The sequence below is a fragment of the Balaenoptera acutorostrata genome, chromosome X (assembly GCF_949987535.1).
Source record: "Balaenoptera acutorostrata chromosome X, mBalAcu1.1, whole genome shotgun sequence".
Lineage (NCBI taxonomy): Eukaryota > Metazoa > Chordata > Mammalia > Artiodactyla > Balaenopteridae > Balaenoptera > Balaenoptera acutorostrata.
The window spans coordinates 34,045,732-34,069,195 of record NC_080085.1 but is presented as its reverse complement, the minus strand read 5'-3'; the positions used below and the strand labels follow the sequence as shown (position 1 = coordinate 34,069,195).

Below are 23,464 nucleotides of genomic sequence, written 5' to 3'. Positions count from 1 at the left end.
GAAGATAGACCTACCTATCCAGTTTGCCCTGTCTCCCCAGAATAGTCCATAGACGCAGAAACCATGGTTGTTAGGATTCCCAGTGGCAAGACTGTGTAGATTGGCTGCGGCAAACCCAATGGGATGAATCTTTCAAAGTTATTCAAGTTTTTAATTTGAAGGGACATGGCTAAATTTGAGCCTCAGTTCTATAAATTCTGCATGCTCTTAACTCCAGTCTTAAGCAATTTATTAAAATGATAGAAAATGGCCTCCTTCTCAGAAAGTCATTTAGTAATTGACCATTTTGAATGTTCAAAGCACACTCCCCCAGTCTTCACTGCCAAGTCACAGAGCCTGATGTATATGGATTACATAATGATTTTTCTATTTTCTGTGCTCCAGCATTCCCTATGCATCCACTGTGTTAAATACGGCACCAGAAAAGCAAAGGTTTGAGAACAGAAGTATCTGTAATCTGTTTTTAGCAATGCCCTGTCTTCCTTGGATATCTAGTTGTACACATATGCTATAATTCTTTGCCAAGATATTATTTGACAACAAAACACCAGTACCACAATTTAAATGCTTCCGTTTAGAGCTAGTTAGGAATTATTGATTTTGCTCTTGTGTGAGGCAAAGAAATAAGCCAACCTGGAGAGTGAGGTAATCAGCCAGGATCTGGATAGGATGGTACAAATCTGACAGCCCATTGATGATTGGGATGGATGCTTCTTTAGCCAGGATGTCCAGATCTGATTGTTTATACACTCGCGCCAACACTGCATCTGTCATGCTAGACAACACACTGTGACAAACCAAGAAAAAATCATCTAAGTTGATTATGCTTAATAATTCCTTCTGAATTTAGGGTCTTAGACAGTAATAAGAAATGCTAATACATTAGAATTTTTACTGTTAAAACTACCTATCAACATGACGGATTTAGAAGCTAATAATAAACATGTAATCATTCCAGAAGCCAGATGTTGTTCCACTGATGTCTTAGCCAATGACCGTTGATTTTACTATTTTTTATGGAGATAAGAAACCAATTGTGAGCCTAGCAGTTGTGATAATGAATTATAATTGATATGTGGCAGTTGGTAAAGTTAAAAGAGACAAGACCAAAAACAAGATATACAGAGAAAAATTAATGAACTGGATTGTGGCATTTTGTGAGGGGGACATCATCCCACAAATATACACTTTCACTATAAAATTGAAGGTAACAGTGTGGCAGCCAAAGAGGTGCACACAAAGATTGTTTTGCAAGAGAGAACCTTCTGGAAGGAGTGCTATTAGCTGACAGCCCCCAGCTGCTGTACCTTTGGAGTCTGCTGCAGCCTTCCTACTGAGGCCACACCCTCCCCAGGCTGTTCCCACCAAGGACGGAGCACGGGAGGGCCCCAGAGCTGGGCCATTCTGCCTGACACGGGACATCTCTGATGGGCAGCAAAGGTGGATATAACTATTCTCATTTTATAGCTGAAGGACCTGAGACACAAAGTTTAGTAACTTGCCCCAGATCACACAGCTAAGTAAGTTGGAGGAGCTCATATTCAAACCAAAGTCAGTTTAAACTCAAAAGACCACGTTCTTACCATTACAACACATTGCTTCAAATTTGCAGATGATAAAAACCTGGAATGAGAAACTGGGATCCAGATTTTAAGCTCTCTCTATGTGTCAGAGTGATAGTGGTCCCTCAGCTAAAGCTGCAGCCTTACAAAAATAACAGGGATGGCCTTTTGTTTAAAATCTTGGTTTCTTCTTATTTAAAGGGAAACCCCACAGCAGAGGCTTCTAACCATTTTAGTTTTAAGGAACTCTTTTTAATGGCAAAAAAAAAAATTGGAAAGCCTCCCATAATAGTAGTTATATTAAATATATAAAGTCATTATTATAAGGTATCCAGTTAGCCTTTGTAATTTTGGTTCTATAACTTACTAGCTGTGTGACCTTGGACATGTTATTTAATTTCTCTATGACTTAGTTGCTTCATCTGTAAAACCATAATAACAATATCTATCCCATTGCGTTATTGTGAGGATTCATGAGATAACCTATATAAGATGCATAGTATGATGCCTTGTTCATAGTAAAAGATCAAAAAGTAATAGATGATATTACCATGTCAAAAGAAAATGTATAAAAACTAGAGCTAGTATTTAGTAAGGATTTCATAGATTTGTATTTTAATCATCATATATTTGGAAAATTAGTCCTTCTTATATGTCTGAGGCATATTATTTACTCAGTCTAGAAAACTGTTGCTCTTTATAAAATTCAACGACCACTAAAAAAAGTCCTTGCTCCCAGGGATTAGAGAATCAAAGATTGAAAACCATATTCCTGTAACAATATTTTCTAGACTCAGATTTTTTTCAAATTTTCACAGATTTCTCATACCCATAGTTTCCAGATTTTCAGATTTCATGGATCAGCAAAATTTCTAAAAACATATGGAGATCAACATATGATTCCCAGCTTTTTGTTTAGAAGATTAAGGGCATGAGAAACAAGCAAATAAACACATATAATATGTTAATATCTTCATTTAGTAAGAGAGGACATTTTAACAACAAAAAAGGTGTGAATGACCTAATCTCAAAAATGATCCTTGAATTAATTTAGCTTTATGAAATTCACTATATTGTCTTTATTTTTCTTATTTTACAACTTCCGATGAAAACTTCCCATGGCAGGGCATCAGTGGAGGGGTCAAGATTTGGAAACCAGTGCTCTGAACTGTCTAAGCACATTGTACATTGTAGTTTGAAAGAGGTGAATAAAAGAGCCGCTTTAGAGTTTCTCTTGTAAAACAGGTGACGTTTGATGGTTGACTAAGACCAGGGTTTTCAATTTTTGCTGCATATGAAAGTCACCTGGAGAACTTTTAAAACTCTTGAGGCCCAGGCCATAATCTCTATCAATTTCATCAGAAAAATAGAATCTCTAGGGGTGCGACCTAGAGCTCAGCATTTTAAAAAACTTTCCAGGAAATTCCAATGTGCAGCCAAGGTTGAGAACCAAAGCTAGAACCTCACTCCTCAAATCAACAGCATCAGTACCACCTGGGAGCTTATTAGAACTGCAGAATCACAGGCCCCACCCAGATTTACTGAATCAGAATCTGTATTTTGACAAGGTTTCCAGGTGATTTATTTGCATATTAAAGTTTGAGACTCCTAATAAAGTGAAAATTGATGCCACCATATTTTTGAAAGTATCATCCATTCTTCAAAACCTAACCAGCCCCACTCCCCTCCCCCGCAAAAATCAAGAGATCAAGAGATGGCAGCCCACAAAGACAGAGGACTTTGTCCACAGTCTCATTGGCAAGGAGTGCTTTCTAGTTCAGTTGAAAGAAAACGGCATCTCAAATCCTGAAAAATGAATAATTTACTCCCTTCCATTAAGGCCCGCATCTTTACAGTAACCAGCTAGCCTGACCTATCTGATGTCCTAAGGCAATGGGTCCCAAACTTGGGTGTATATCAGAACTAAGTGAATAACTAATAAACAACAGAGGTCCAAGCTCCTGAAATAGGGTAGACTGGGTCTTTGTACTTTTACCAAATTTCCCAAATAACTCAGATAACCTTCCAAAATTTGAGAACCACTGTCCTTAGACATAGGCTATTATGTTAAAAGAATTTTAGATCTTCTCCCCTTTTTTCAAAATCACAATACAGATTCCCTTCACTGTACAGATATACTGATGTTTCATACTACAGAATGCAGGCTTTTAACTCCACCTTGAGGAAGTTATTTAGATGACGGTAGATATCCCAATAAGATCTATAATTATAATCAATTTCCTATTTCAGAAGAATTGGTTAATTTTATGATACCTAAAATCCTATGAGAGAGAGAGAGGTAGAGGGGTGTTTGACCCCAAAGGATTTCTTTAAATATGCATCACTTCCTACAGTGTGTAGAGAGAGAATAAAAAAAAATTCTGGATTAAGCATTACAGTTGACTTTCTGGAATCTCCCAGTCAGAAAAACAGATCTGACTTCAGTTGTAGCCTCTCAAATAATTTTAGGGAGCTAGGACCATGGGCTGCCAACCTCTTAGGGTTTTTATGAACTTTACGATGTGTTGTTAAGTTTTGCTATGTGTGTCACAGATAAATGTTATCTTAACCTCATAGATGAGAAAACCAAGGCTTTTGAAAGCCTTGAAGTAATTAGAGCAAGGTTAGGAAAGAATAAAGAAGGATGAGGCTGAAAGAGGGAGACACTAGGAGAGCAACTGGGGAAGTCAATGCCCGATACACTTGAGTTTTTCAAGAATATTGAAAAAGGGTAGTTGTCGTCATTCCCTCCCTTGAACAATCCCAAGAGCTCTGGAACAAAGCAGCCAAAAGGCAAGCATGCATTTACTTGCCCTGTTTATAATGTGGAGTTGGTATCCCTGGAACCTCTATGGTATAATCTCATGGAATAGTGACTGGTCTGCTTTACTGAGGTTGCCCAACACCTCCTAGAACAGAGGTTCTTGACCTTGGCTGCACATTAGTATCACCTATGAAGCTGTAAAAACCCTGTTGCCATATTCTGCCCGTTGGAAGTTTAAATTAGAAGCTATGGTGGGGGAGTCACATCAATATTTTTTTAAAATTGCTTTACGTACTTTATAAGATTTAATCATCACAATAATTTTAAAGGTTAAGTATACATACTTTTTTTTTACATATACATGTATCTATTCTTTTTCAAATTCTTTTCCCATTTAGGTTGTTACATAATATTGAGCAGAGTTCCCTGTGCTATACCCAGTAGGTCCTTGTTGGTTATCCATTTTAAATATAGCAGTGTGTACATGTCAATCCCAGATTCCCTAACTATCCCTCCCCACCACCCTTCCCTGCTGGTAACCGTAAGTTCGTTCTCTAAGTCCGTGAGTCTGTTTCTGTTTTGTAAATAAGTTCATTTGTAACATTTTTTTTAGATGCTGCATATAAGTGATAGCATACGATATTTCTCTTTCTCTGTCTGACTTACTTCACTCAGTATGATAATCTCTAGGTGCATCCATGTTGCTGCAAATGGCATTAGTTCATTCTTTTTAATGGCTTAGTAATATTCCATTGTATATATGTACCACATCTTCTTTATCCATTCATCTATCGATGGACACTTAGGTTGCTTACATGTCCTGGCTATTGCAAACAGTGCTGCAATGAACATTGGGGTGCATGTATCCTTTGAGACCATGTTTTTCTCTGGATATATGCCCAGGAGTGGGGTTGCTGGATCATATGGTAGCTCTTTTTAGTTTTTAAGGAGCCTCCATACTGTTCTCCACAGTGGCTGTACCAGTTTACATTCCCACCAACAGTGTAGGAGGGTTCCCTTCTCTCCACATCCTCTCCAGCATTTATTGTTTGTGGATTTTTTGATGATAGCCATTCTGACTGGTGTGAGGTGATATCTCTTTGTAGTTTTGATTTGCATTTCTCTAATAATTAGTGATCACATCAATATTTTTAAAGCTCCCCACGTTATTCCAATCTGAAGACAAGTCTGAGAACTATTATCCTAGAAAATAGAGTGAGGAGGTGGGAGGAGAGTGGGATACTCTGCTGCTGGGTGGAACAATAGGTCAGTGTAGAGGAGGAAAGTCTTAGTAGTTGCTGAAATCTCATACCATAGGCAAAGTGAGGGATAACAACACGATATGTTGTACTGGAAAGAACAAGATTTCATACACTTATAAAAGAGGTACAGTTGACCCGTGAACAATGTGGATTTGAACTGCACAGGTCCACCTAAACGTGGATATATTTCAATAGTAAATACTACAGGACTACACGCTCCATGGTTGGTTGAATCCATGGATGCTGAGGAACTGCAGATACGGAGGGTGGATTGTAAGTTATATGTGGCTTAACCCCTGTGTTGTTCAAGGGTCAACTGTATTTTCCTTTCAGCTCAGTCACTACCAAGAGCAGTCCTGTGGCAGCAGCAGTAGCTATAATCTTCTCTCCCCTCAACACTTGTAAGCATCCCTAGTGCCCAAATTTTGGTCTTAATATTGTTCTATACCTAAAAAAGGAACCAGAAACTATTAGAGGATAGTTAATTCCGTGTCCTTGGGCAGGATAAAATCAGTATAGGTCTGTAACACCCTGTTGTTGCTAGGAAGCAAAAATGATTTTAAAAATAGTAGGGGCAGTGCTAAAAGGAAAAAGAACTAGCTTAACCGTTTGTCAGGTTGTGATCATTTATAGTAAAAATCATTAAGTAAAACATGTTGTGCTTATAAGAGGCCATGATGCTCATAAGAAAAGAGTTAATATAAAGAAAATGTACAAAAATATAATTGTAATATCAAAGAAGGATGAATATATTACCATGTACATTTAAATTTATTTACTTAAGTAGGAAAGTGCTTATATATAACTGTATAGATACAGATAGATATTTCGTGGGTTTTTGTTAAGTATATTTCTGTTCATAAAGTATAGATATGTGCCATTTTTAATGTGTGTAAGCCACAAATAATTAACACAACTTAGATACCAAATAGACCTAGAAATAGTAGAAACTATAACATGAATGGACAGGCCCCATCAGCATTTGTGGTCTTATGTAAAGTGAAGTAGAAGAGGAATCCTGCAGCTAACTAGCACCCGTTGCCACACACAATTTCCAATTAGAAAGATGATACAACCATTTATTCTAAAACAATAAGTTAACTGTCCTGAAGAAGAAATCTAAATTTTCAAACTCACGTTCCTGTCGCTCTAGTAGTGAAACCTCTTGGTGACCCAACTTATTATAAAACAATGCCAATCAGAAAGGCATATATTTCAAAATATGGAAACCAGGCCAGGTTAATATATCATAAAAATATTACAATGGGTCATGTACTGCCAGAGATTGAAAACAAATAAAAATTGAAGGATACCCCATCTTTTAACTTCTTTAATCAAAATCCATATGAAAAACAGAAACAAGGATCCTATGGTAGACAGAATAATGCCCCTCCCCCAAGGATGTTCATGTCCTAATATCCAAAACCTGTGTATATGTTACCTTATGTGGCAAAGGAAATTTTGCAGATGTGATTAAATTAAGGATCTTGAGATGGGGAGATTATCCTGAGCTGGGTCCAATCTAAGAGAGAGGATCCTTATAAGAGAGCCGCAGGAGGGGGGATTCCCTGGTGGGCTAGTGGTTAGGGCTCCGTGCTTCCACTGAAGGGGGCACGGGTTCAATCCTTGGTCAGGGAACTAAGATCTCACAAGCCGTGCAGTGCGGCCAAAAAAAAAAAAAAAAGAGCGAGCGAACGAGGCAGGTCAGAAGTGAGAGAAGATGCTGGCTATGTTGCTGGCTTTGAAGATGGAGGAAGGGAACCATGTGCCAAAGGATGTAGGCAGCCTCTGGAGGCTGGAAAGGCCAAGGAGTTGGATTCCTCCCCGGAGCCTCCAGAAGGGGCACAGCTCTATGGGCTCATTTTAGACCTCTGACTTGCAGAAGTGTAAGATAATAAATTTGTGTTGTTTTAAGTCACTAAATTTATGGTAATTTGTTAAAGCAGCAATAGGAAACCAATATCAGATCCCATGATTAAAAGTGAAAACTAGGTTATAAAAATATATTCAAGCTAGAGGATGGCAGCTTGAATTTAATTCATCTTGAACTTAGCAAGCAGTTCCCAAACCCAGCCAAAATTAAGTGGTCAGCAATCCACTAAACCTACATTTCTAGCCTCTTGAGATGATTTTTCTTCTTTCCAGTCTGGTAAAATTACACACACACACATTTAAATTCCAGGACCATGTAAGGATAAGAATAAAAGTAGGGGTAAGAATGTAAACAAAATTAAATCTATGATATTAATAGCATTGTGCTCAGTTTTATTGTTAAAATATTAATCAGCTCTCTAATCAGTGTGGTGCTTTATGTATATATTTTCCTTTTTAAAATATTTAGAGCATTCAAGAAAATCTGAAATGCTAGGCTTGTGATTAAGTTAAGTGTTTTAAAGCATTTGATTAAATTGCAATCAATGTTTAAATGGTTGACGAGACTTGTTTTGTTCATTTAATATGTATTTGATTTAGTGGTTGTATAAGTAGTGTGTGAATGTTTAAAGCAATCGTTCTGAAACTTAAACACGCATCAGAATCACCAGGAGGGCTTATTAGAACACAGCCAGTTGTGTTTCTGATTCAGTAGGTCTGGGTTGGGGCCCAGAAGAATTTGCATTTCTAACAAGCTGTCGGTACTGCTTATGCTGCTGATTTGGGGACCACACTTTGAGAACCACTGAGGAATGTTTGCTCTTTTTTTTTTTATGTTTGCTCTTTTATGTTTATAGAAATACTAAATTCAGAAGATTAAGATATTGGACTGTAAACAAAGTACAACGAGTAGGGAGTATTTCTATAGCACAAAATGCCTCTTGGACATTAAAGCATCTATGAGCAAAGGGGAGTATGACAAAGTTTGATAGAAAATGTCACTTCAGTCGTTCAGCCACAGAAGCTGCAGGTGAAATGAATTGATATGGGGGAAGGAACAACTCCTAAGCTGTTTTCACATTGGAATCACTTGGGGAAGCAAAGATATTAAAGACCTTTAAATAGACAATATTATTTTGTCAATAATGTTGCTTTCTGCTTTATGTTTATAAGTCATAGAGAAATCACCATTCTTATTTTTCTTCTTCCAGTCTACTAAAGATCTTAAAAAACAACGACTTTTCACTAGAAACAGTGACAGACCTGTAACTCGGGCTGGACTTACAGGCCCATTAACAGTAATCTGGGCTTTCTGTAGCTCTCCAGCAATTTGACATCCCAGCTTTAAACATTGTAAGAGCTGTGTTATATGTGTTACAAATGAAAGGTTGACAAGTTAAAAATACTTTCTGGCTCTGTAATGACTTTTCATTTTGGTCTCTTTTCATTTCCATTGAATATATAAGAGTGCTGTTTGCCATCCGGTGGATTCCTGCAGCTTTGCAGACAATCTTAGGCATCTGTCAACAATGGTAGCAAAACAGCTTTTGCAAAATCCAAAGTATCCAAATTTAAAGTTTCTCACACATATCAATTTGCTCTGGGTGTTTAATTACCAATATGAGGATTTAAAAAAAATAGTTAACAAGTTAAAATATTTATTCAACTTGATTTTGCCTAAGTGTTTAAAATGTCATCTATTTTTCCCCCATCGTCTCTTTTCCTACTCTTTAGAAAAAGGAGAAGCATGACATAGGACTTTAAATGGAAAGACAGTTCAAGAGATAAAATGTTAACACTGATTATTTCTGGATGATGGCAGTATTGGTGGTTCCAGCTATTTTTTAAATCTCTGTAGTATTTTCTACCAAAAGGAATATGACTGTAATAACCAGGAAAAAAACATATCATTCAAAAAAGGAAATTTCTCCCAAACATGATTTGGAAAGTAATTGAAAATGAAATAGGGCTTCTTAGAGTAATGGCTAATCCTTGGCCTTAATGAAGAAATGTGCAAGATGAGCCTGGAACATCTTGCCATATCAAAAAGCAATGGAGTTATAAAGACGAATAGAGTTATGTCAAAATGACCCAGTAGCCAACTTGAAGACAGATCACATTGGCCAAATATGGGACAATTTGAGCACCAATAAGAGTAATAACTGCAATGAATTGAAACCTTCAAATATATTAAAATGCATGAGTTTATGAAGATACTAAAAAACAGAGGGACATTGAGAAGAGTCATAGCAAGATCAATTTTCACTCAATTTAAAAGAGAACTTTCAGTCAGTTTCTATGAACTCTGGTCAGAAAAGTCAGACTGTATAAAAATGGAACAAGAACTGCAATGAACATACAATGGAATATTACTCAGGCATAAAAAGAAATGAAATTGAGTTATTTGTAGTGAGGTGGATGGACCTAGAGACTGTCATACAGAGTGAAGTAAGTCAGAAAGAGAAAAACAAATACCATATGCTAACACATATATATGGAATCTAAAAAAAAAATGGTTCTTAAGAACCTAGGGGCAGGACAGGAATAAAAACACAGACGTTATAGAGAATGGCCTTGAGGACACGGGGAAGGGGAAGGGGAAGCTGGAACGAAGTGAGAGAGCGGCATGGACATATATACACTACTAAATGTAAAATGGATAGCTAGTGGGAAGCAGCCACATAGCACAGGGAGATCAGCTCGGTGCTTTGTGTCCACCTAGAGGGGTGGGAGGGAGACGCAAGAGGAAGGAGATATGGGGATATATGTTTATGTATAGCTGATTCACTTTGTTATACAGCAGAAACTAACATACCATTGTAAAGCAATTATACTCTAATAAAGATGTTTAAAAAAAATGGAACAAGATAGCTCTGTATATAAAGAGCGCCCTGATACTGGATATTTTCATGCAGGCTCAAGAATGATTTTGAAGGAATGGTGTGGAAGAGGCATGAAAAGGATGGTTGATCTAAATAGCTCATAAAGATCTTTCAAACCTCAAGTTTCTATTATTCTTTAATTTTTTTTCCCTTTGGTATGAAATCACAACTTGTTTAGGAATTAACTAAAACACCCAGAAAGACAAAAGAAAACAAAGCAAAACATAACAATAAATACCATAAACAAAGTCTCCCATGGCTCCAGGAAGGTCTGACGCAGAGTCTGTGGTTGGGTAAACAGATACTAAAAACAAAGAAACAAACAAAACCCCAAACCCCAAACCCCAATAGTGTGCTGGGCCAGATCTTAAGAGCAAACATGGATATTGATGAGATGGGCAATCACAAAACAATCCTGATAATCTTAGAAAGAGTTGAGTAGTTCCTAAAATATTGGAACATGGTAGATGTGTTGCAAAAGCCAAAAGCAAACAGAAGTTGTATTCTCATAGGGTCCTCCCATTCATTCTTCCTTTTGTCCCCATCCTGCCTTGAATCACTGTGTGCCCCCTAAATTCCAGTTGGTTATCAATGACATCTCCAACCAGTTGAATAGCTAATTGGAAAACAGTGGGAGGAATTTCTGGTTGTGCACAACGACACCATTGAGAACCCTGTAATCATTTAAAAATGGGCATTTCCTATTTTTACTTTTTATGGACGCAGGCCAAGGCCCTAGAGGAGACATAGACTTTATCCCCAATGTAAATTGGCCAAGGAATAAACTTGCTGACTGAGTCTCCTTCCGGGAGGGAGAATATTCCAGTGCTCTGATATCTCTACACAGGTTATAATTTTAGTTATATCAATATAAGAATGATGAGGAAACAAGATAATACCTTCAGCACACCTAGGTAGGCTCCTCTCAAATGGGCTAAGGTTGGAAGAAGCCCAGGGATGTTGAATGAAATTGCCACATGCAAGTTATTTAGGAAGGCAGAAGCCTTTTGACTTACATGTTAGTTCCTAGTTTTGAAGACCTCAGAGATAAATGGGTAGGGCATAAGGGCATTCAGAATGACCTCCTCAAAACGTGCCCTATGAATTTCAGTGTTGGGTCAGCATAAGCTGACTAGGAGATCACAAAGATGGCCAGAATTGAATCAGAACTTGTCCTGAGATTGAGTTAGGCCATAACTTGATTCAACCAACATTACTTGAATTTCTTCTGTGGGCCTGTCCTTTAAAAGCACTATCTGATTTATCCTCATATAAACTCATTGAGAAACGTATTTGTATCTCCATTTTACAACTGAGAAACCTAAGTTTCAGAAGCAACTGGTCCAAACCACAGGGCCAATGTGGTATGAGCTGTGACTTGAACTGAAGCCCAACCCTGCTTCAAAGCCCCTACTCTTTACGCTGTGGCAAACTGCCTCTGAACTATGACTGTATCATATTTCATGTTGTAAACAACTGGCTTTTGTTACCATTTACCCAAGGACCTACAACTGCCATGCTGCTAGTTTCTTGGTGGCCTCTGTAAAGATTCTTGGAGATACCGTATTTCCTATTAGATACAAATTTATTAGTACCTAATCAGGTACGTATTTCCCATTAGGTGCCAATATTTTACAACATTTTACCAAGAAACCTAAGTAAGATTACCTTTTTTAGTCTTAATATCATTGGTATAAATATCTTAAGAACTGTATTCCAGCTTTTCAAAACATTCCTTTCAATATAACAATAGTTCACTCCTAGTCTTTTTTTTTTCCCCACTGCTACTCTTAAGAACTGTGTCTCATCCAAAAATCCCTTTATAACTTCCATTATTTGAGCTATCAGAATGACAATGATTTGAAACTCTTCCATGTTGCTTCAGGGGCATGTGGATATGTGCTTGTGTAGTGGGTTGAATGGTGTCCCCCAAATTCTTATCTACTGGGAAACTCAGAATGAGGCCTTGTTTGGAAGTAGGGTCTTTGCAGATGTAATTAGTCAAGATGAGGTCATACTGGAGTAGGGTGGGCCCCTAATCCAATGACCGTTGTTCTTCTTAGAAGAGGAGAGGATACACAGAGATATACAGAGAAGGTAAAGGTGGAGGCAGAGATTGGAGTGATGCAGCTACAAACCAAGGAATGCCAAAGATTGCTGAGAGCCACCAGAAGCTAGGAAGGAGCAAGGAAGGATTCTTTCCTAGAGCCTTCAGGGAGAGCATGGCCTTGCTGACACATGGATTTGGGGCTTCTAGCGGCCAGAACTTTGAGAGAATAGATCTGTGTTGTTTTTAAGCTACCAAGTTTGTGGTAATATGTATGGCAGCCCTAGGAAACTAACACAGTGGTTTATGCTGATTTTCCTTTCTACTGGTTTTACACTGGCGGAAAACACTTCAGCGATCAGTACCATAAGTAGGTTACATGTATAGGGGACATAATTAGAGTAAAACAATGTTACATTATTTGGTTTTATATGGTGCCTTTCATACACATGGTTCCTGAAGCTGTTTTACTAAGTACTGTATTAAAGTGAAAATGACTGTGAAGCTATTATGCACCTTTCAATAGTGGACTCAGAGCATTAGGCATGAATAGCTGTCATTATGGAAGAAACAGAAAGCCTTGAAACTGGAGTGAAAATGTCCCACTACTCTTGCTAAGTTTCATCCTTTTTTTTTTTTAATGGTAATACTTTTTTTTTTTACATCTTTATTGGAGTATAATTGCTTTACAATGGTGTGTTAGTTTCTGCTTTATAACAAAGTGAATCAGCTATACATATACATATATCCCCATAGCTCCTCCCTCTTGCGTCTCCCTCCCACCCTCCCTATCCCACCCCGCTAGGTGGTCACAAAGCACCAAGCTGATGTCCCTGTGCTATGCGGCTACTTCCCACTAGCTATCTATTTTACATTTGGTAGTGTATATATGTCCATGCCACTCTCTCACTTCGTCCCAGCTTACCCTTCCCCCTCCCCGTATCCTCAAGTCCATTCTCTAGTAGGTCTGCATCTTTATTCCCACCTTGCCCCTAGGTTCTTCATGATCATTTTTTTTTTTTTAGATTCCATATATATGTGTTAGCATACATCCATTTTTAAACTTCCAAAGAATAAGTGATCTGAGTCATGCTAAACTGTCACTTCTGGTGTCACATCTAAAAAGACAAGCCCAGAGTGAGGAAAAAAATAGAATATCCAACTCTTAACCCCAGTAGAGCACCGGAGAATTGAAAAAATCTGAAAACACCCTCAAATCTGAAGTAAATTTATCTGAATATATATGTATGTCTTTTGTGTCTTCTGATATGTTAGGGGGTGGAAAAGAGTCGCCGAGAGAGACTTTTCTAAAGAGGGAAGTGAGCAATGGTTCATTTTCTCCAATGGGAGCCTGGCCCTACAGGAATCCACAGTGAACTGAGGAAACAATTCAAATCTTAGGGCTGTCTTCTCATGAGTGTAGGATACACTCCCTTACTAGTTACATTATATCTAGCAAAATCCAGAAGAGAGATGATAGCCCAGTTGTGCAAAAAAAGAGCTAACATAGCAGTCCTGAGATGGCTATCTTCAAAAGGCCTGCTTACAAGATTGGCCCTTAGCTGGCACTTGGACTTTGGGAGGGTCTCCACCACTCCTAGAAATAATAAGGATGGCTCACTGCCTAAACTGTTTGTATAAACACTACGGATTATGCTGAACACCCGCTTTCCTTCTGGGAGCCTAGAATTTGGCTTCACGCTAGGTAGAGGGTGCCTGTGTGAGCAGCTCCCAGTAAAAATCTTATGCACTGAGTCTCTAATGGGCTTCCCTGGAAGACAACATTTCACACATGTTGCCACAACTGATTGCTGGAGGAATTAAGCATGTCCTGTGTGATCCCACAGGGAGAAGCCCCTTGCAAGCTTGTGCCTGGTCTCCCCTGGACTTGGCCCCATGTGCCTTTTCTTTTTGCTGGTTTTGCTTTGTACCCTTTTTTTATAATGAATCTTAGCCATGACCATATGCTGAGTCCTGTGAATCCTCCTAATGAATCATTGAACCGGGGGTGGTCTTGGGGGCCCTGACATACCAACTCCTCCACAACATCAGTCGACAGCTCCATCTCAGTGCTCCCCTTCACTCCCCACCAGTACCCTCAGATTACATGATACTCAACTGAGACTTAGCTAAGGAGAATTCCCCTACTATATTTTGAAGAGTGAACAGGTTTTATTATTGTAATCAAGTAAGAAAAGCGAAATACCTTTTATTTTGAATGTGTATTTAGGTCTTTTACTCCTTGATCTGGTGTTTCCTTCCTTTGGTGGCTAAGACAGTACCAACTTGTAAGGGTACATTTTTTTTTTAATTTGCAAGTTTAAAGTATGTTTCTTTGCAGATGTAAAAACATTGCCGGCTGTCCTTCTGTTCCTGAGTGCATCAAGTTTGTTCTTGCCTTAAGCTTTTTTTTATTTTATAAATTTATTTTATTTTATTTATTTTTTATTTTTGGCTGCGTTGGGTCTTCGTTGCTGCGTGCGGGATTTCTCTAGTTGCGGCGAGCAGGGGCTACTCTTCGTTGCGGTGCATGGGCTCTAGGCGCACGGGCTTCAGTAGTTGTGGCACATGGGTTCAGTAGTTGTGGCTCACGGGCTCTAGAGTGCAGGCTCAGTAGTTGTGGCGCACGGGCTTAGTTGCTCTGCGGCATGTGGTATCTTCCTGGACCAGGGCTCGAACCAGTGTCCCCTGCATTGGCAGGCGGATTCTTAACCACTGTGCCACCGGGGAAGCCCACCTTAAACTTTTGTACCAGCAGGTCTTTTTGTCTGAGATGCTTTTCCCACAGCTTGGCATCCCTGGCTCTGTCTTTTCAGTGAGCTCTCCACTTCACTGTCACCTCCTCAGAGAGGCCTTCCATGACCACCCAATCTAAAGGCGCCCCCAACTCCACCCACAGATCACCCTGCTTTGACTTCATCATAGCACTTATTTCAACCTCCTATTGTATTCATGCTTTATTTTTTGTTTAGTCAAAGTCTCCTCCCTCTAGAATATAATTTCCACTTGAAAAAGTATTTTGTTTGATTTGATCAGCGTTTTATTCTCAGTGCTAAAATCCTGGAAGAAAAACTAGGCATTCAGTAAATATTTTTGAATAAATGAATAATTAAGTCATTTGACTAAATAAGTGACATTTTGGAAACTGCATTTAACAGGTTTCAGGAGAATGGCCCAATTTGCTTTTTTTTTTTTTTTTTTCTTTGCCACATTCAGTGTATTCCCCATTTGGTTCTTTTTTCACCAATGGGTAGTCACTTTTTAAAAATATTTATTTATTTATTTTGGCAATGCCACGCGGCATGTGAGATCTTAGTTCCCCAACCAGGGATCAAACCCGTGCCCCCGGCATTGGAAGAACGGCATCTTAACCACTGGACCACCAGGGAAGCCTTGGGTAGTCACTTTTTTTTTTCCACCAGGCCCCCAAAGCAGCGAGACAGGCAGACAGAGAAGCAACGCCGTCAATCAGTGTCAAGTGTGCACTTTTCTCTTGATTCAAAAGGGCCAGCACTATCATTTAAACATCATCCAGTCTCTTTGCATCTTACAGAGTTTAAGGTCTACAAAAAGCAAGGAGGCAATTGCTATGGATTGTACTGTACATATCGGCAGAGTAGATGTCATTAAAATTCACTTCCTTGCTTCTCCTGTTCAATTACTTCTGTGCAAGGCAGTGGATTTCTCTTGTCTTCTTCAGTTTAGATTTACTGAATTTCTGAATCTCAGCCATATCTTGTTTGTCAGAGATTTTGGCAGATTAAGCAGGAATGGGATGCACAAAAGAAAGTCATGTTTCCGCAATAGCTACTCTAACCCCTTTTCTGACATCCCCATCTACCATTCCAGCCTCTTCTGATATTGTACTAACCTTATCTACCTTGTACCCTAACGATTTCCTCCTGTCCCTCCCTAACTGCACCTGTCCTCAAGGTTCAGCCTTCTGGAATTCTCACACAGTGAGACTCTGCAGCTCATTTTCTACCACTGAGTTTATACTTCTATTTCTCCAGCTATCAACTTTACCCAAATTCTACCCAAAATCTCCAGTGGCTCGTGGACATTTGTACATGGAGTTTCAACGTTTAATGCAATATGTCCAATACCTAGTCTATCACCTTCTTCCCGAAGCAGAAACTCCTTTCATTTTCCTGCTTCTGCTAATATATACATATATATTTTAAGAATAACAAATCTGAAACCATTTTGCCTGCACTATCATGTACCCTTCACATTCAGTTAGCATGAAACCATATACATATCTTACTAGCTGTCCCTTCTTTACTAACACACTAGCATAGATTGACAGCACAATAGCCAGGATTACTACACAACCTCCCAATTTGGGGTCTCTCAAAGTGTGGTCCAGCCTCCCTTGCAGCAGAATCACTTAAGGAGCTTGTTAAAATACAGATTCCCAGACACCAGCTGAACCCTAACCTGCAAAATTAGAATTCCTGAGCGTGGGGTGTAGAATTTTGCATTTTAACAGGTTCCCCAACATAATTCTCAAACTAGCTTTAGAACCCTTGGAATTCTCTCTCTACCTCCTATCTCTACCCACATCCAAATTACTGTGCATCTGTCTACACATAGTTTACACTGGGACACACCTCTGTTTAAGGACTATGACTTTAATACGTTTGCTTACATTTGAGAGTATAAAGTGGACCTTCGACCTCGGAACTCCCTCATTTTATAGAAAAGGAAACTAAGATCCAGAGAAATTTTCACCCATGGAGGTCACAGAGTAGGTAAGTGGCAAAGCTTGGACTAGATCTCAAGTCTTTTGATTTCCAAGCCACGCAGAAAAGAGTTAACATAGCAGTCCTGTCCGCTGTCCTTTGAAAGGGCTGAGCGTAAGATTGGCCCTTGGATGGCGTCTGGGAGCTTCAGTTTGGAGAGGGTTTCCACCATTCCCAGGACTGATAAGAGTAACTCCCTGTGCCTAAAATGTTTTTTGTAAACAATATGGTTTAAAATGAACACCTGCTTTCCTTCTGGGAGTCTGGAATTTGGGTACATGTCAAACAGAGCATGCTATGTGACCATCCCCCAATAAAAAGCCTGGGTACTGAGTCTCTAAGGAGCATCCCTGATGGATAACATTTTACACATGTTGTCACAACTCCTTACTAAGGGAATTAAGTGCATCCTGAGTGACTCCACTGGGAGAGGACTCTTGGAAGCTTGTACCTGGTTTCCTTCAGATTTCTCCTCACGTGCCTTTTCCCTTTGTTGATTGTGCTTCGTATACTTTCACTGTAATGAATCATAGCCACGAGTCTGACTATATGCTGAGTCCTGTGAACCGTCCTAGTGAATCATCAAACATGGGGGTGATCTTGGGCACCTTGCAGCACACAAGCCAATGTTTTCCATAACTCATTTCACTGCCACTCTCATTGACTGTATAAAAGAGACAGTAGGGGTAAACCAAAACAGCATGGCCTTAAAAAAACAGCATGATTTAAATGCTGACTTAGCCGCTAAGCTCCATTACTTCTCTGAGTCATGGTTTCATCATCTATAAAATAATTGGGCCAATAATACTTGCTTTGTAAGTTTTCTTTTTTTTTGGCTGCGCTGCATGGCTTGTGGGATCTTAGTTCCCCTACCAGGGGTTGAGCCTGTGCCCCCTGCAGTGGAAGCACAGAATCTTAACCTCTGGACCGCCAGGGAAGCCCCTTGTAAGGTTTTTACAAAGATTTAGCGATAATAGTACAAGAGGTCCATAGTATACACCCTTTAAGAAGGAGCTATGATTATTTTCCTTCGAGTCTTTTGGATAAGATGGAATGACCAGAAGGAATTCTATGGATCCAATTTTATGTATCCATGTAGCAATGGAATTAATTATATGGACTAAAAAGTCCCAATCATGGGACTTGTGAGCAGATTATTTTTCCTAGGATCTGTGTAGAGCTCCTCTAACTAAGGACTTGCAGTGCGAATTGTGTGGAGAGCAAGCATGGAAAAGAATATGTTTTTACTCATCCTCGGCTTTCCACCCATGCTTGGCTATTCGTCTCTTGCTTTTGGGGTCCTGCCTACTCCACTGATTTCTGGGCCCTGACCTCTTTCTGGCTGCCAGTGCGCACTCCTTAGCTCTTTGTTGGATGTTCATCTGTTCCTCCAGCTGTACCTTCTTCCAGCCACGAGTTCACGCATGACTCATTCACCATCATTCACTTGGTCCTATATAGAGGATCCCCACTGAAACTTCTTTCCTGGCTGTGGCCCTGGCTTCAACCCCTAACCAGCTTGTAATATTTGCTCTTGAATAAAGTATATTTCACTTTTGTGGAAACAGTTATTAGGCAAATATAATTCCAGCCAGTGGCAGCATATTGGGAAGAAAAACTCATTTATGTTTATTTATTCTTTTTGTCCCTTGCATCCAGAAGATGAACACAACGCTTCTTAATACTAACATTGTCCCATCTGAAATAACGTAACTAAAAGGTTTAAAGATGAGTTATTTCAAATCTCTTCAGCAATTCAAATGAGGTGGATTCTTTAGTATATACTAGGGTAGCTGCCATAAAAAGCAGCCAGTGTCTGCAGGGAGTTGCTTTATGGCCCATCGTTTTCAGAAAATAATCATTAGTCTTAGATATCAAAGGCGAAATATTTAAACAGACATTTGCTCTATATTTCTCAATCAGACATGATACAATAGTGAGGGCACTGCATGGGGAGTCAGGGGGCCTATGTTTCAGTCTCTAACTATAGTTTAGTGGTTAAGAGCCTTTTCCCACCTCCACTTTCATCTAGGTAGGGCTGAGCTAATAGTACTTGCCGATAGAATGTGAGTGGAAGTGATTGTGCCACTTCCCTGCTAATGTGGCTTTAAAGCAAGCATCCTGTCTCCATGCTCTCTTCCCCTAGCTCCTGGCTGGATGCTGACACCCAGGATAACCTTGGAGGCCACATGTTGAAGATGGTAGAGCCATTCTCATCCAGAGTTCCTGAATGACCACACAAATAATCAGTCCTTCCGTCTTATCAGTCAGGAACATTTGCACTATGTTAAGCCATTGACATTTTGAGATTTTTGTGTTATAGAAGCTAGTATGTCCCTAATTAAGTTGTTTCACTTCTTTATGCCAATATATTTGGGTTGTTATAAGGATTAAATGAGTGAGAACAATGCCTGACACAGAATAAATGTTCAATAAATGTTAGCTATTAATATCACTACCTGCTCTGATGCTAGCAGGTTATGGGTCATTGAACATGTCAGTTTCCCTGGACCTCCATTTCTTCAACTGTAAAACGTAAGAGTCATGCTTGGACTTCCCTGGTGGCACAGTGGTTAAGAATCCGCCTGCCAACACAGGGGACACGGGTTCGAGCCCTGGTCCGGGAAGATCCCACATGCCGCGGAGCAACTAAGCCCGTGCACCACAACTACTGAGCCTGCGCTCTAGGGCCCGAGAGCCACAACTACTGAGCCCGCGTGCCACAACTACTGAAGCCTGTGCGCCTAGAGCCCGTGCTCCGCAGCAAGAGAAACCACCTCAATGAGAAGCCCGCACACCGCAACGAAGAGTAACCCCCGCTCACCGCAACTAGAGAAAGCCTGCGTGCAGCAACGAAGACCCAACACAGCCAAAAATAAATAAATAATTGATTAATTAATTTTTTAAAATGTCATGCTTGATGACCAAATTTCCCAGAGTTTGATATTTTATAATCAGAAACCTCTTCAAATTGCTAAGAAAAAAAATTATCTTAACGCATGGAAAGTGGCCAGAGGATGAGGGAGAGGCATTCAGAACATCAGGTAAAGAGGGAAAGAAGGAAAACAGAACAGTCCAAAGGATGCCGAGAGGGAAAACCACTATTTAAAGAGAAGCATATTTTCTTTTTGATATTTATCCATCAATTCTGAAATAAGCTTCAAAGAGAAGATTTACAAACCGTGCTGTGTCCATGAGACTTTCATTCACACCCAAATGAATATCTTGTGTGGTAAGAAAACAAGGGTGTCCTCCCAGAAGTGCAAAGCCTACAGTAAAAGAGAGAGGAAAAAGGCATTTTGAAAAAAAGAAAGTAGCAAACAAAATTATGAGCAATCAGCACCATCTCAATTGAAAAGTCAAAATCTTTCAATCTCACCAGCCTCTTTGATAGGGAGTTCCCAGGGAAAGCATAATGAGGAACGGAGAGAAGTAGATGAAATTTTCTGTACCAGCACTTAACTCTCCTTCAGATGTGTGCGCATTTCTCCACCCTCTTGTTCAGATCTGGGCAATATGGGGCATGTTCTCATTTGGAGACTATACCTCATTTTTATTCTTTAAAATATATAATGATGTCCACCAGGAAAATGGGAAAATAAACTGTAGTATGGGATATCATGGATTACAATGGAATACTATTCAGTAATTCAGTATTCAGTAATACTATTCAGTAATACTATTCAGTAGTAATACTATTCAGTAATAAACTGTAGTATGGGATATCATGGATTACAATGGAATACTATTCAGTATTCAGTAATAAAAAGGAATGCACTACTATACACACAACATGGATGAATCTCACAAACATGCTGAATGAAAGAAGCTAGACACAAAAGAGTACATAATGTATAATTCCATTTATATGAAGTTCTAGAATGGGCAAAACTAACATAGAGTGGCTGAAATTAAAACACTAGTTGCTTCTGGAGAGGCTGATTGGCTGGGAAGGAGCATTGGTGAACTTTCTGGGGTTACGGGAATACTTTACACCTTGACAGAGTTTGTACGTTACATACCCATATACATGAGTATATGTATTCTTCAACACTTATTGAACTGTACACTTAAGATCTGTGCATCTTCCTGTATATAGATTATGGGTTAATTTTTTAAAATAAATTAATTTTATTTATTTATTTTTGGCTGCATTGGGTCTTCGTTGCTGTGCGCGGGCTTTCTCTAGTTGTGGCGAGCAGGGGCTTCTCTTCATTGCGGTGCATGGGCTTCTCATTGCAGTGACTTCTCTTGTTGCGGAGCACAGGCTCTAGGTGTGTGGGCTTCAGTACTTGTGGCACGTGGGCTCAGTAGTTGTGGCTCGTGGGCTCTAGAGCGCAGGCTCAGTAGTTGTGGCGCACGGGCTTAGTTGCTCTGCAGCCTGTGGGATCTTCCCGGACCAGGGCTTGAACCCGTGTCCCCTGCATTGGCAGGCAGATTCTTAACCACTACACCACCAGGGAAGCCCAAGCCCTTAATTTTTTAAAAATTGAAAATAAAGTGAGTATTGAAATGGCAATTTCAGGTCACTAAAAGTCAGCAAGATCAGAAGGTCATTCAACTGTTGTATTTATCCTCCAACCAAGACAGGGCTAAGCACCACTCGCATATTGCCCTCACCACTTTTCAACCCTCCATGGGATGTGAGATTATTGCAGACATCTGAGCAGATGAGGATGGCTCCTTCCCCACCCTCATAGCACATTCCATTGGTCTGGGGAGGATGACACAGAGAGGGGCCTGCCCCAAGCCATAGCTAAACTCTGTGGTAACAAGGAGAGCCCTTTTACCACATACCCTGAGGCAAAATTATGGGAAATGGTGACATCCAATCAGAACTTTACTTTCTCATTTGAGACAGGTTCAATAGGCAGGCTTTCTTAGATATACAATGTAAAGGCAAATAAGTATAATTACAAGATAGAGACTTGTCTGAGGAATTTTGCAAACATTACTTTTTTCCTCCTTATTGTAATATACCTACTTTGTCTTTTGGGAAATATGCAACAGTCACAATTTTCTAATCCTACTTGTTTCCCATGAGAAAGGAGGAAATCATTAATCTCATGGTGAGTTGGGGGACAAAGAGTTTTAGACTCATGAAGGGGAATTTGACCCAAAGTCTCATGAAACAGCCCACTGAAAGCTTAATGCAATTTGAATAATGCAGTTTGAATACGGATAGGTGATATTAACAAATGATATTAACAAATCATTTTTATTAGGTGTGATAATGATATTGTAGCTATACAGAAAATATTCTTATTTATTTGAACTATGCATACTGATATATTTTGAGGTAAAATTTCATTGTAGCTTTAATTTACTTTAAAGTATTTCACTAACTGGGACTTCTCTGGCAGTCCAGTGATTAAGACTCCACGCTTCCACTGCAGGGGGCACGGGTTCGATCCCTGATTGGGGAACTAAGATCACGCATGCCATGCTGCGTGGCCCAAAAAAAAAAAAAAAATTCACTAACAAAAATGAACATATAAATCAAAGAAGGCAACATATTAACAGTTGATTGATGTAAGGGGTATTGGGGTGCTCATTATGCTAATCTTTCTACTTTCTGTTCATTTGAAAACTTTCCTAAGTAAAACAACAACAAAAAATCCACGACAAAACAATTGTTCTCATTTCTGTTACTACATTTAAAAAATAATTATATTCTACCTATTTCATACTTAAAAGTATTCTCTTAAAAACTGCCCCCCCGGGGCTTCCCTGGTGGCGCAGTGGTTGAGAATCTGCCTGCTAATGCAGGAGACACGGGTTCGAGCCCTGGTCTGGGAAGATCCCACATGCCACGGAGCGGCTGGGCCCGTGAGCCACAGCTGCTGAGCCTGCGCGTCTGGAGCCTGTGCCCCGCAACGGGAGGGGCCGCGATAGTGAAAGGCCCGCGCACCGCGATAAAGAGCGGTCCCCGCACCGCGATGAAGAGTGGCCCCCACTTGCCGCAACCAGAGAAAGCCCTCGCACGAACCGAAGACCCAGCACAGCCAAAAATAAATAAATTAATTAATTAAAAAAAAAAAAAAAACTGCCCCCCCCAAAAAAAAAAGAAAAAAAAAACTGCCCCGACCAAATGGTTTTTTAGCTACAGGCCACTATGTTCTGACTCTAGCAATGACTAGTCACAGAGCACTACCAGGTGCTGGCACTTCAGAAACTTTCTTCCATTGAATCCTTCACTCTGACAAAGAGCATATTAGATATTATTATAAGAATTTTATAGACAGGAGTTTTGAGAGTCAAAGAGTCCAAAAACTTGTTCAAGATTGTTTTTAAGAACCTAGAGCTTTCTCCTAGGAGAGCCAGCCCCTA

General features: G+C 39.6%; 1 protein-coding gene across 2 annotated transcripts in view; it reads right to left on the bottom strand.

Moving 5' to 3' along the window:
• The window catches only part of OTC (ornithine transcarbamylase), a 56,338-nt gene that overhangs the window by 16,190 nt on the left and 16,684 nt on the right, over positions 1 to 23,464 (bottom strand). For both annotated transcript variants that reach the window (XM_007171651.3, XM_007171652.3), the window contains 2 exons: positions 20,316 to 20,403; positions 634 to 787 (listed from right to left, as the gene is read on the bottom strand). In XM_007171651.3, coding sequence (XP_007171713.1) covers positions 634 to 787; positions 20,316 to 20,403 — 242 coding nt within the window. The remainder of the gene's footprint in view (positions 1 to 633; positions 788 to 20,315; positions 20,404 to 23,464) is intronic.